This window comes from Cornus florida, unplaced genomic scaffold (assembly GCF_030987335.1).
Source record: "Cornus florida cultivar Cherokee Brave unplaced genomic scaffold, ASM3098733v1 CherokeeBrave_3.0.0_Hap2_Chr06, whole genome shotgun sequence".
In the NCBI taxonomy this organism is placed as follows: Eukaryota; Viridiplantae; Streptophyta; class Magnoliopsida; order Cornales; family Cornaceae; genus Cornus; species Cornus florida.
The window spans coordinates 62,395,936-62,408,840 of NW_026775576.1; the positions used below are offsets into that span (position 1 = coordinate 62,395,936).

A 12,905-nucleotide genomic window follows, 5' to 3' on the forward strand; every position below is an offset into this window, starting at 1 on the left:
TTTGTAATAATTTTGGGGGATCGTTTAGCTTATTTGAGTAGGGATGATTTGATGTATTAAAAATTCAAAGTAAGATGGCAATTTGCTCTGCTCCGTAGATATTCGCTCCGTCCCGTCTCGCTTTTGACAATTTTGGGGGATCGTTTAGCTTATTTGAGCGGGTATGGTTTGATGTATTGAAAACCCGCACGGATTCGGTATGAGAGCGAGAGAGGTCGTCCCGTCCCGTTTAGATAGATAAATTACTTAAGTACCCTTATTTCATTAATATATATATTTTGCATTAGTATCTTTATTTCGTTAGTATATATATTGAGATAGTTTGTTTTGTAACAAAATCTAAAGAAAAAAACTGAAACAAGTAACATGTGCAACCATTTAGAATGTTTTTAATGTTAAATTTTATGTTAAACTATTTTTTGTCTTTTTTTTTATAAATATTTTCAATAATTCTATAATTTTAGTTGATAAAAAAATTAAATGGAGGAGAATTTCTGGTCTTAAAAGGGGTGGGGATGGGGTGGAAAGTCCTCCCATTTTTGCAATTTTGGACACGGACATGGGTGTTGTTTTTAAATGGTTGTGGGAGCAGGGGAGGGTATACTCGCCCAAATATGCCCCCGTTGCCATCCCTAGTCCTAAGGCATAGTAAGTAAGAGTGCCTCAATGAATTTGAGAACATGCAGTAAAATCTACATTACACAAAGTGAGAACGATAACTAAAATGCAAGCGACACCCATTTAAAAAAATTCTATAACTTAAAGTGTGTCTATCTTCACTTGAACTTTCAAAGAAAAAAAAATAATAATAATACTCTCATATTATACTTTTTTTTAACAATAGAAATTGCATAATTGATCAACGGACCAATAGCCTAATGGTATCAAGTTCTTACTTTTTAAAAAAAGGTCGGGATTTAAACTTCTTCAGAGACACGTGTGTGTGAGTATTAACTAAATAAAAAATAAAAAATAAAAAAATTTGGTGTAACAACATTTATCTGTCAAAGGGAACCATGTCATTTGATTTTTTTTTTTTTTTTGTGTGCAATTATCATTGTCCTATTAATATATAAATATAAATTCATATCATTCTTGTCATTCGTATCATTGAAGTAGTCATCATTTTTAAAGAATGAGAAATACTTTTAAAACACATTTAATTTTGAAAATAATCAACGACCACTTTATCAGCAACATATCTTTCAATGAAAGCTTACCCTTCCTAATTCATTGCTCATTAGTAACTTCCAGCAACACCACCCAAAGCCCACGCGCCAACACAAACCAATTCCCGTACTCGCCTCATTCTCTCTACAAAACTCCACGTGTCAATCAAAAACCGGCGAGTACACATCAACACTCACACCATAGAGTGAGAAAAAAAACACTCTTCCCCAACTAATCTCCCATTCTGTTTCTTTTATATGAACATTTATTCTTAAACACTCCAGAGGATCTAAAATTGATATCAACATCGATTTAAGAAGAAACAAAGCTGGGATGGATGATAATGAATGGAGTCAAGTGGGTCCCACTTGATAGAGAATATATTCCCCACCTGTACCAGCTGATTCCAGTTCAGTAGTTACTGCACACAAATTTTGTTCACAAATATCCAAACACAGTGAATGAATGTTCAAGTTTCAGAGTATGCTGATATTTTTTTCTTGGAAAATATTAAAAAAATAAAAATTATGGGTTAGTTTCCCAATGCACCTTTTTCTCTGTCCCTGTCAATTTTGTTTTTGCTGAAAATGCCATTAGTTGTGGATGTCATGTTTATCTTTTCAGTTTTTATCTTCATAATTTCAGCTTTCTGGTTTTGGGTTGTACTCATAAGTTGCTTTTGTTGGTGCCTTGCTTCCCTCTGCTCTTAAACGAGGGGGTAAATGGCACATGTGTGATGTGTCTTCTCTCTGCATGCTTTCTCTTGTTTGGTTGACAACTTTCCATTCTCTCCTTTTCCCTCCACCTGTGAGTAGTTTCCATCAACCAGTCATGCCTTTCTTCTCTCTCTCTCTCTCTCTCTCTCTCTGTTCATGTCTTGTGATCCTTCAATTTCTATCTGCAACCTAAGTGGGCTTTCTTGAATGTGTCTCTTGTAGTCAAATTTTTTATTTATTTTTTAAAAATCGGAAGTCTCTATCTGATAATTGATACTGTGGTTTAATTTTATTCCCTAATTTATGATCGTTACTTCTCATTTATTTTGCAGTTGAAAATGATGTGATTGTGTTGTTTCTTTGAACACTTGTAGGGCAAGTTGGCAACCCATTCTCAAGCTTTTTGGTTTGTGATTGTCAGTAATGTCCACTTTTGATGAATTCTTGAAAATTTGAGATTGATGATCAGAAAGGGAAAGGAAAAGGGAAAGGGAAAGGGAAAGCTGAATATGATGTCATGTGATTGTAATTAAGAGTTGGTTGGAAGGAAATGACATATAACAGTTTAAAGTTTCAAAGGGCTTGTTGAGGGTCTTTTTTAATTGGTTGGAATTTATGATTGTTTGTGGAAAAGAAATGGAGCCTCTGAATCAGAAGTCCATTGAAAGAGTTTTTTCTCAGAGAGCTCTGCAAATTGGGAGCTCATTTCCATGCCAAATCTGTGTGGTGGGCTTTCTGTGTGGGGTTTGTCTCACCTCTTTGTTTCTGGCTGTTCTTACTTCAATTGGTGCTTCTCAGTTTGGAGGGACTTCGTTTTCGGCATTTTCGACATGGAATTCGAGCTCCAAAAATATCAGTATGTGGGGCTTCCTCTGTTTTTTCACTTAATTATTTCAGTTTTTTGCTTTTTATTGTTGTGCAATTTCTTTTCTAGTATTAGTTTAAAATGGCTCAGATTTTTCCATGGAAAAGGAAAAAGAAAACATATGTCTTTAAATATTATGCTTGTCTTGCATCCTTATTGTTTTTGGGAAATTCATAAGATAATGTGCTTAACCTTAACATTAATCGCAGCTAAGTTAAATGAAACAAAAACAAAAACAAAAAACAAAACAATTTGCAGATAAATGTAAAATTTAGTCATAAAATTCTAATACCAAAAAGCTTTATAGCCAAAGAAATGAAGAAGAGTTTGTGGGTTTTTTTTTTTTTTTTTTTTTGAAAATTTTTAAATTCAGATAAAGTATATTTGAAATTCAATACATAGTGTTTGCTGAAGTTTGGTCAATAGTTTTCTAGTTTGGAATATTTTTTTGTTGAGGTTTAGTCAAATTTGGCCGGAATTCATGATCAGAGGATGTAAATGGTGTATTTGAAGCAACCTAAAGTTGTAATTGCTTCTAATCCAATATTCATAATTTGCTTTAGCATTAAACTTTATCCATAACTACCAGCTTATGGTCAGTTTAATAGCAAAGTCTACTTCCTCTCTTTAATGACTGACTTCCCAATCAAGCAAGTATTTCCAACTTTATAACTAGTCTATAAGAAGACATTATTATCTCTTAAAAAAAAGAACAAAAAACAAAATTTGGGAAATTCAAAAATTTTGACATAATAGAATTAAAACCAATGTTCAACCGGAAGTTCATTTATTCTGAAATTTTGTATAGAACCTCAGTTAACATTTAGCTGCAAAATCACTATTTGAAGTGCATCATAAATGCATCGAATATCTATTATAAAAGATTTTTCCTGTTAAAACAGAACATAAATGTTTAACTAGGTTCAAAACCACTATTTGAACCCTAGTTTAGTAAAAGTCGGCCGGAATTCACGAGTTGAAATTCATGAACAGAGGATGGAAAGGGTGTATTTTAAGCAACCTAAAGTTGGAATTGCTTCTGATCCAATATTCATAACTTGCTTTAGCATTGAACTTTATCCATAACTACCAGCTTATGGTCAGTTTAATAGCTAAGTTTCTTCCTTTCTTTAATGACTGACTTCCCAATCAAGCAAGTATTTCCAACTTTATAACTAGTCTTTAAGAAGATATTATTATCACTGTAAAAAGAACAAAAAGTAAAATTTGGCCGAAAATTTGGGAAATTCGGAAATTCGGAAATTTTGACAGTATAATTAAAACCAAAGTTCAACCGGAAGTTCATTTATTCTGAAATTTTGTATAGAACTTCAGTTAACATTTAGTTGCAAAATCACTATTGGAAGTGCATCTTAAATGCATCAAAATTCTATTGTAGAAGATTTTTCCTGTTAAAACAGAGCATTAACGTTTAACACGAAAATGCGATTATAATCATACTTATTTTGAGCATATTATTTAATTAAACAGTCTTTCAGCATAATCTTTTGGCCTGGGCATTTTTTGTTTTCCTTTTTCTCTTTCTTTATGTTTGGAAATTACAAGATTATTCCTGATATTCAATCCAACCTTAGTTTCCCATGAATTTTTATACCTTATCTTTTTGAATCACTTATTTCAGGTATGGTTACAAGTGGAGGATGCAATTTTAAACCAAAGGAAATAGAAGCAAGGTTGGATTCACAGAAGAGTATCAAATGGAGAGCCGATGATAAAGTGCCTTTACTGTATTCGTCTTGGAGTGATATGCTAAATGACTCGATAATTGAGGAAGAAGATCAGTTCTTGCAAGGTATCGGATGGGGTAGTTCTAATGTACCAAAGGCCCCTCACTTTGAGAATTGCATGTTGAGTGCACAAGTAAACGAACGTCTTGATAACCGTGTTGCAAATGAAAGCTTCCCTCCTTGGACAATTTGGAAAGGGCAGCTAGATGTCTTCCCATTTTCGGCAGCTGACGAGCAACTGAGGTATTATAGGCATGAAGCCTTATCTGAAGGTGCTTATCCTCCTTGGGTATGTTTCTATGCTATAATCAATTAGTTATTTGTTTCACTCCTAAATATCATTTCAGAAAAGTACAAAAATGTACATTTGTTTTGCAAGTAATTCTATATCTGTTGATATCCATGCACATGTGTAAAGGTATATTTTTTATTCAGGTAAAACCACATGTGTGTATGTGTTCATATGCAAAGCGGGGTTTTGATCTGTTGGAATTGTAAGTATGCGGCACGAGTAGAGCTTACATAATACTGAAAACTAACATCCACATGTGTGCACATTTATCCCTCTGCAAGTGTATGAGATAATTTTAATTGACCCTATTCGATTTTTGAGCGATGAAACAATTGGCAAATAACAATCACTTAGGGTATTGTGTATATGATAGAAATGTGCTGGTCAGATATTGAGAATTTTTAACATTTTAGAAGTCCATCAATTTTTGCAGATTACCGGATCAGATGAGGAGAATTATCCCTTTACTAGGAAAGTACAACGTGACCTATGGATCCATCAGCACCCTGTAAGCTGCAGTGATGCTAATGTGAGGTTCCTTGTTGCTGACTGGGAAAGGTTGCCTGGCTTTGGTATTGGAGCTCAGATTGCAGGAATGTGTGGGCTTCTTGCTATTGCAATTAATGAAAAAAGGGTCCTTGTTACGAACTACTATAATCGAGCAGACCATGGTGGTTGTAAAGGTACGATTTCTGATGGTCAGCATTTTAGTCTCCTCCAAAATGAATTTTTCGTTGACATTTTATTTCATTGTCTTCTTAATTCTTTTGTTTTGATGTTTAAGTTTCAACTTCAGAGCTCTAAGATTATTTTCAATTATTTAAGCTTGTAGCTAGCAGAAAACAACCATCTTACAAAAAATTTCAAATGTTGTTACTGATTAATCTCATTATATGTTTTTATAGGTTCATCACGCTCTAGTTGGTCTTGCTACTTCTTCCCAGAAACATCTAATGAATGCCGGGAACGTGCATTGAAGCTTATGGAGAGTAAGGAAGCATGGGATAAAGGAATTGTAACGGGAAAAGACAATTATAGTTCTAAGGTAATATGGTCAGGACGGACACCAAGGTGAGCTATTACATATTTTTCCCTTTCTCTAAATCATTTTTCAGATTCCATGAACACATCATATTTTTGGCAATTCTAACATCAGTTTTCGTAACAGGGTTTGGGGGAACCCTTGGAGTTATTTGCAGCCAACAACAGAAATAAATGGGAGTCTGATCGCTTATCATCGCAAAATGGACCGGAGGTGGTGGCGAGCACAGGTTCAACTAAAAATTTAATTTAGAAATTTCTTAGTTTTTTAAGAAACTAGTATTTGCGAGTATACACCTAAAATGAAAATAAATAAATATATATTTATATATAACAATCACTCTGTACGAGCAAACAAAATAATTTAATTATGAATAATGTTCTTACACTGTCAACTGAGAGGAAAACCAATGTATATCTATCATTAGACCTGCGAATTGCTGCAGTTTTATAGGGGTGCTATACAAGGCGAGTTGGCATAAGCCAGCACTTTCAAAACGGCTAATTAGGCCCACTATCGACTTGTGAGAGAGTCCGAGAGTCTGCTTATGTTGACTCAGCCTAAGAATTATGTTTATGAAAAGAATGGATCTTCTTTCCACCATTGGGACATCATGGGGTGTATGTGTTTCTTACAAACACACACACACAAAAAAAAGGGATGGTTGGTTCATGAGATAATAAGTTTATTTTTACATCACTGTCAGGCAGTGCGCTACCTAATGAGGTTCCAGACCGAGTACACTTGTAACTTACTTAATGTCGCAAGGCATGCAGCGTTTGGATGGGAAGCTGCAAAAATGGTTCTTGCAAATCCAGTTGACAAATGGCCAGAGGTTTGTCAAAATAGATGCTTATGCTAATTTCATGAAGGCACAAGTAAATGTTAAAAAGTAGAAAAGTCTTGAGTTCAGCACAGATCACACACACACACATAGTTAATAATTCTATTAAAATGTTTCCCTGTACAGGATGTCATGAGAACGCCGAGATCTGACATTGAAGAATTTGTATGGTCAAATCACAAGCCATGGATCCCCAGGCCATTGCTAAGCATGCATGTAAGAATGGGAGACAAGGCATGTGAAATGAAGGTGGTTGAATTCGAAGAATACATGCATCTCGCTGAACGCATCAGAAAGCGCTTTCCACACCTTAAAAGCATCTGGCTTTCCACTGAAATGCAGGTTCATGATTATTTCAGTTCTGCTTTAAATCCTTCCATCTTCTAGAACAGGTAACTCTTTAAACTTCATCTTCAAATTCTCATAGCAATGTTCGTTTTCAGGAAGTCATCGATAAATCAAAATTGTACCCCAATTGGAAATTTTACTACACGAACATAACGCGCCAAGTGGGAAACATGACAATGCCCATGTATGAAGCCAGCCTCGGAAGGGAAACCAGCACGAATTATCCTCTGGTTAACTTCTTGATGGCTACAGAAGCTGACTTCTTCATCGGAGCATTAGGTTCGACATGGTGCTTCTTAATAGATGGAATGAGGAATACAGGTGGAAAAGTGATGGCTGGCTACTTGAGTGTCAACAAAGATAGGTTCTGGTAGAGAGTTATCCATAGCAGGCAGCCTACTAGGAATGTAAATTATTGTGATATATAGTTATACGTATAGTTCCTTTGTGTATATGGTATCCATTTTCACCAGATACCTATGTCTGCATATCACTCTGTATCTATGGCCTCTTAGATGTGCACAAAGCTTCCTATAACTATGCAATATATTGTTCTTCTTGGTGAACAGGGTATTTTAGTCTTGACGTCTTTGGAGGTGACCTTGAGCCTAGGTTTGTAAAACCTCCCACTGAAGAAACTAAGTCAACTGGCATCTTCCTCACTATGACATAAGGTAGTTTAGTAATTAAACACTAAACTATGCTCTTGTGCTCACTCTTATCGTTCACTCTTACACTTTGTTAACTTATCATATAATACATATATCAAATGAATAAGAAAGGATGTGAAATAATGAAACAAATCACACAAAATTGCAAAAACCATGCAAAAATATTAGTATATTTTTATTCATCCATTAAATTGTTCGTACAAAGAATTGACAATGAAAACTGATGTAAAACCCTCAAGTACAAGGCCACACCATAAGAATAATAAAACACTATAATATGACACAGACCAGCTGGCATGTGCTTGAACACCAGCACCAATGCACCCATCACCTGTCCAAGTTCACCCTGAACCTCCACCTATTACCGGGCCGTTGTTGATACCGAGTCGAGTAATGAGGCTCTGATTGCATATTGCCTATCCACCTATTACCGGGCCCTTGTTGATACCGAGTCGAGTAATGAGGCTCTGATTGCATATTGCCTATCCACCTATTACCGGGCCCTTGTTGATACCGAGTCGAGTAATGAGGCTCTGATTGCATATTGCCTATCCACCTATTACCGGACCCTTGTTGATACCGAGTTGAGTAACGAGGCTCTGACTGCATATTGCCTATCTCTGTGGATGATCCCCTCGCTTGGTCTCTCCTATTCTCTCTTCTTCCTTCCGGCACTCTTCTTCCTTCCTGTCTGTCCACAAGAAGTTTTGATTTTGAACTGTTCAAACTTTTTGGTGTGCTGTCTTCATAGGACAAGGGTTGAAGTCCCTGCAAATCAGGCTCCGGAACAAATCCAATAGGCCATTTTGATTGATCCATTTTCCGGAAAGTAATTGATATCCTATGAGTTAGACAGGAAACATATTAATCAAAATCATTTATTCAAATAAACAAGAAAGAATATAATAACCAAAAACTGCAGTAAAAATAACCAAACTAGAGTGTGTCATGTACCTTTTAGTAGGTACTGCAGACACACAGTGCTTAGCCACATCGGCCCCATTTCCACTTAATACAAGGACAGATCTGGATGGGAACGAAAAACAATGAATTTCAACTTGAAGAATTTGATTTCTCAGAAACAAAAATTAAATTTAATAAATAATAAATAAAAGCATAGCATGCAGTAGATGGAATAAAACAAACAGGAAATGCATGGAAGCTGGTATGCACATCAGACTTACCCCAAGGGCAGGGGGATTTCGCTAGGACCAGTAAACTCGCCAGGACCCACAACTTCCAAGTTTGTTCCAAAGATTATATTACACTGACTCAGAAATGAAACAGTACAAAAAGGTCGAACAAACTGATGGTTGTCAATGTGAGGAGGTATGCAGTCGCCTTCATCATAAATGTTGACGATACAGCTGTCAGGTACACAGGATGGAGGAAGAACATGCCATCTTATGAGCCTCCTGATCATCACTTTAAAAAGATGTGGTAGAGGATCCACAATTTCATTCCGCATGATGCCTGGGCGATTACCATTTTTATCCTGCCACAGTATTGAAAATTTGAAATCATAAGCTCTTCTATCCATTTTACACACTTTTTTCATTCTACAGCTGTCACACAAGTATCATATCTACTAGAGCTTTGATTAGAAAATTTTACAAGTCAACAATTAATTGGAGAAAAAAGTAAGAGAAACTTACTGTCGCGTAGTTGTAACAGCAACCAAATTGGATGGTCACACGCCCCTTGCCCCTCATCCACTTTTCTGGTGCAGTATATGTGCGCGCTGCAAAAAGCAATACAAATGGATAAATGCCATAGCATAAACATAGATGCTTCTCAAACAGTTCATGGAAGAACGACAATAAAAATGAAAGAAAAGCACCCTTTCTAGGGAGAACCAAAATAATATCTAGATAATTAAATTTTAAAATTCTACACGCAGACGTGTATAGAATCCACGGCCACATTAGCCACTGGCACATTCATCTCTTAATATGCAAAGCAACAATAAATTACATTCTTAATCATCTAATTAACCAACAAATCAGATGAAAAACTTTACCCAGTAAGGAGTACAGAAATTGTACCAGCTGACATTCAAAATTTGGAAAGTGCCATTTTCTCTTGTGGTCACAGTTTGAAGACTCTTTAAGTATAAAATGCCCAGATAGGCATCTGACACACAGGCTTAATTACTTAATGTAGCATAACATGACGGACAGACGGTTATGTGTTACCCACTGAAACTACTTACGGTGCCACGACAGAATGTGATGGTATGCAATGGCTTTTAACTGCATGTAACAAGCCTGTTACAAATTTTAAAGCTGTGAATTTTAGTAGGACAATGTTATTGTAAGTGATAGTTTCGCCAAATGCCTTCATGTAATGTTACGGCCAATATTAAAAACCATATTCTATATTATATGTGCTGTTTTCTATTATTGTTATTTCCTGATGGACATTGCTCTAAGTTATAATGCCATAGAAAACCCACTTTAAAATCTTGAAGCAGTTCCCCAAGATCAAACAGCTATACTAATAGAGTCAACTAGGATGAAAATTCGTACCATGCCAAAAAGAAGAAAAATAAACTTTTTGTAGATGTCAGACAAATAATAATTTCATAATTTCATTTATTTTTCAACTTATGACCCTAGTAAGAAACTGCAAGCTTATATGAGAGCAGTGAAGCTACCCATATCTATCAAAATTAATAACGGAATGAATTTAAAAATAAATAAAGAAAGAACTAGAATTAAAAGTAGAACAAAGAATCCAATTATTTAATGCATTTAGATTATGGAATGGAATGATCAAGTAGTTAATGATCTCTAGTTAAGCAAAAGGTTGAAAGTCAGAGATACCATGAAGCGCAATACAATGAGATAGAACTAGCTCTACAGGATATACAAATAATACAATTACTTGACACCCACAACAAACCCTGAGTTTTGCTTGAATTCCCTTGACATACAGCATACAGCATATGAGAAGGTAACTGATGACCTAGGGAGCATTGTAAAGATAGCAAAATAGAGCTAATACAAGAACCAATAACCTAGGGCAGTGGAAAAATGAAAAATAGACTTAATTTAACAAGAAATCATGTCAGTGCAAGCTAAGGCACATAAACCATCATGAACAATGAGTCAACAAATTGCTGCTGTTGTTATTTAAGAATGAAGAACCTCTACAAGATTTTCTCGTGATTGTTCCTACCATTCTAATGCTTATGGCAGTTATAAAGAAACTGCAATCAGGATGTTCTCATGTCTAGCCTCCATGTAAACAGGCTTCACCACGACTCATGCAACAAGTTCCAATAATCCTTGAAATTAGCTTTTACACAAATGATAAATGAAAAAATATGGGTTTGACTTTCCATATGTGGAGGGGAATTGGCTATTAGAACATGATAAATGGTCATCATTCGATGTACAAAAACTTTGTCTAATCTTTAACTCAAAAAACCATGATTCTAATGAAAACAAACAATTAAATACAGTAAAGTAAGAGAAAAAAATTTAAAGCATTATGACAAGCACTGCACAAAGTTTTATGGACTAGTGGTGGACTAACCTTTCAACTCCCCATTCTTTCCCTTCTCCTCAAGCAAATACACCAAGTCAACTATCCTCTTCTGCTCCGCAGCACTGAAAACCCCCATGTGGAGCTCCAGCCCATCAAGAATGTTAACAAATCTCCCTTTAACTCTCTCCAAGCAGATAAAATCGTTCTTCCTCCGAACATTATTAAACCGGATGTACTCTCTTCGATCTATTGAGAACTCCGGCTTCAGCCTGTCCTTAGCTGCCATTATCACCTCTCCTGACAGCGCATGCCCATTTGATTCATTCTCTTCCTCTGCCTCAAGCTCATCTTCCTGCACCATCTCAGCCCACGACATTTTTGCTCTCCAGCTTTCATCATGTGATGGGGAGCCTGTCATTCCGCTTGTCGAGGTGGACTCACCAACAGGGTCCAACCACCCATTTGTATCTGCCGTATCATTCGTATCTGCCCCATCCTTCCAACTCCCCAGGGAATTGGAGTCGGAATTGTCACTAATCTCATTCAAATCCACATTATTTGAACTCAAAATCCCAACTCTCTCTTCTTTGTTTAAGATTTCCACATCGTCGGCAAATTCTACAATTATCCCAACAACACACAACCAAATTTTCCAATCAGATTACATAAGCACTCAACAAAAGCGTTAATTTCTAAAAATTGAATACCAACCGAAACCCTAACAAAAGGGGGCGAATTACGAAGAAAACAGAACCGAAACGAAACATAAAAAAACCCTAATACAAACCAAACCCTAATATTCATAGGCAAATCATAAATTAAACAAAACCAATACATATATATATATATATATATATATATATATATATATATATATATATTTGTCATGGACATTAATATCAATTAAAGAACAGAGGGGTTTTTGTACCTGGTTTAAGGGATCGAATGCGATCTGAGAGGGTTCGAGTGCAGCGGCCACAGAGGCCTCTGGATAGGAAAGGAAGCCAATTGGAGAGAAATTCCGACGCGATTCGCAAGTCGGTGGCGTTGTAGTTAAGGAGGAACGGGTCGTCCGTTCGAGTTCGCTGGCCGTTCATGGCGTTTTCTCCAACCAATAAATCAGAGAATCGGTGGTGGTTCGATAGATTACAGAGAATGGAGGGAACAAACTCTTCCTTGCGATTGTGTGTGTGGTGTGTGTGTGTGTGAAAGGACAAAAAAGGCAATAGTTGGCGTGATGCGTGGAGAAGACGCGTACTCAGGCGTGCAAAGTCCTTTTGAGGAGACTTTGAGTGGACTCGTCTATTTGTAATGAACTTTAAAGCTAATTTTAGAAGTAAGCTTTGAGTGGACAAGTCTAATAGTAATTGACAGGGTTTTGGTTCATATTTTTACATTGATAAACTGGTGTTTTATTATTCGGAAAAATTCATAAGACCAAAAAGGAACTAAAAATTGGTGACGTTAAATTCAAAAGTGTCCAGAATAATGTCGAATGCAATGTTTTGCGGTTAGACTTATTTAACGAAGCTGATTAAATAGGACCTCGCACCTTACCAGGGTCATCATTTTCTCCAACATTGGTATTTGAAGCTGATTTATTTATTTATTTATTTTTTATTATTTTTTTAAACTATACACTTAAATTCTCTGTGGGGTTTTGGCATTTAGAGATTTTGATCTCAAATAGCATATAGGCACAAGATGTTTTTCTTTG

At 35.9% G+C, this 12,905-nt stretch overlaps 2 protein-coding genes across 2 annotated transcripts; one reads left to right on the forward strand and one right to left on the reverse strand.

Annotated features, from left to right (window-relative positions):
* Window positions 1–1,837: 1,837 nt before the first annotated feature.
* On the forward strand, window positions 1,838–7,672 carry LOC132311694 (uncharacterized). The gene is made up of 8 exons (XM_059809736.1): window positions 1,838–2,742; window positions 4,394–4,788; window positions 5,225–5,474; window positions 5,697–5,862; window positions 5,960–6,062; window positions 6,540–6,668; window positions 6,804–7,019; window positions 7,121–7,672. Exons 1-8 carry the CDS (start codon window positions 2,502–2,504, stop codon window positions 7,397–7,399), a joined length of 1,779 nt encoding a protein of 592 aa, XP_059665719.1. The 5' UTR covers window positions 1,838–2,501; the 3' UTR covers window positions 7,400–7,672.
* A 166-nt stretch (window positions 7,673–7,838) lies between these two features.
* On the reverse strand, window positions 7,839–12,467 carry LOC132311697 (RNA demethylase ALKBH9B-like). Its single transcript, XM_059809739.1, has 6 exons — window positions 12,117–12,467; window positions 11,237–11,806; window positions 9,352–9,437; window positions 8,881–9,191; window positions 8,651–8,722; window positions 7,839–8,537 (listed from the first exon to the last, which is right to left on the reverse strand). The coding sequence occupies exons 1-6, from the start codon at window positions 12,283–12,285 to the stop codon at window positions 8,024–8,026; spliced, it is 1,722 nt and encodes a 573-aa protein (XP_059665722.1). The 5' UTR covers window positions 12,286–12,467; the 3' UTR covers window positions 7,839–8,023.
* Between the last annotated feature and the right edge of the window lie 438 nt (window positions 12,468–12,905).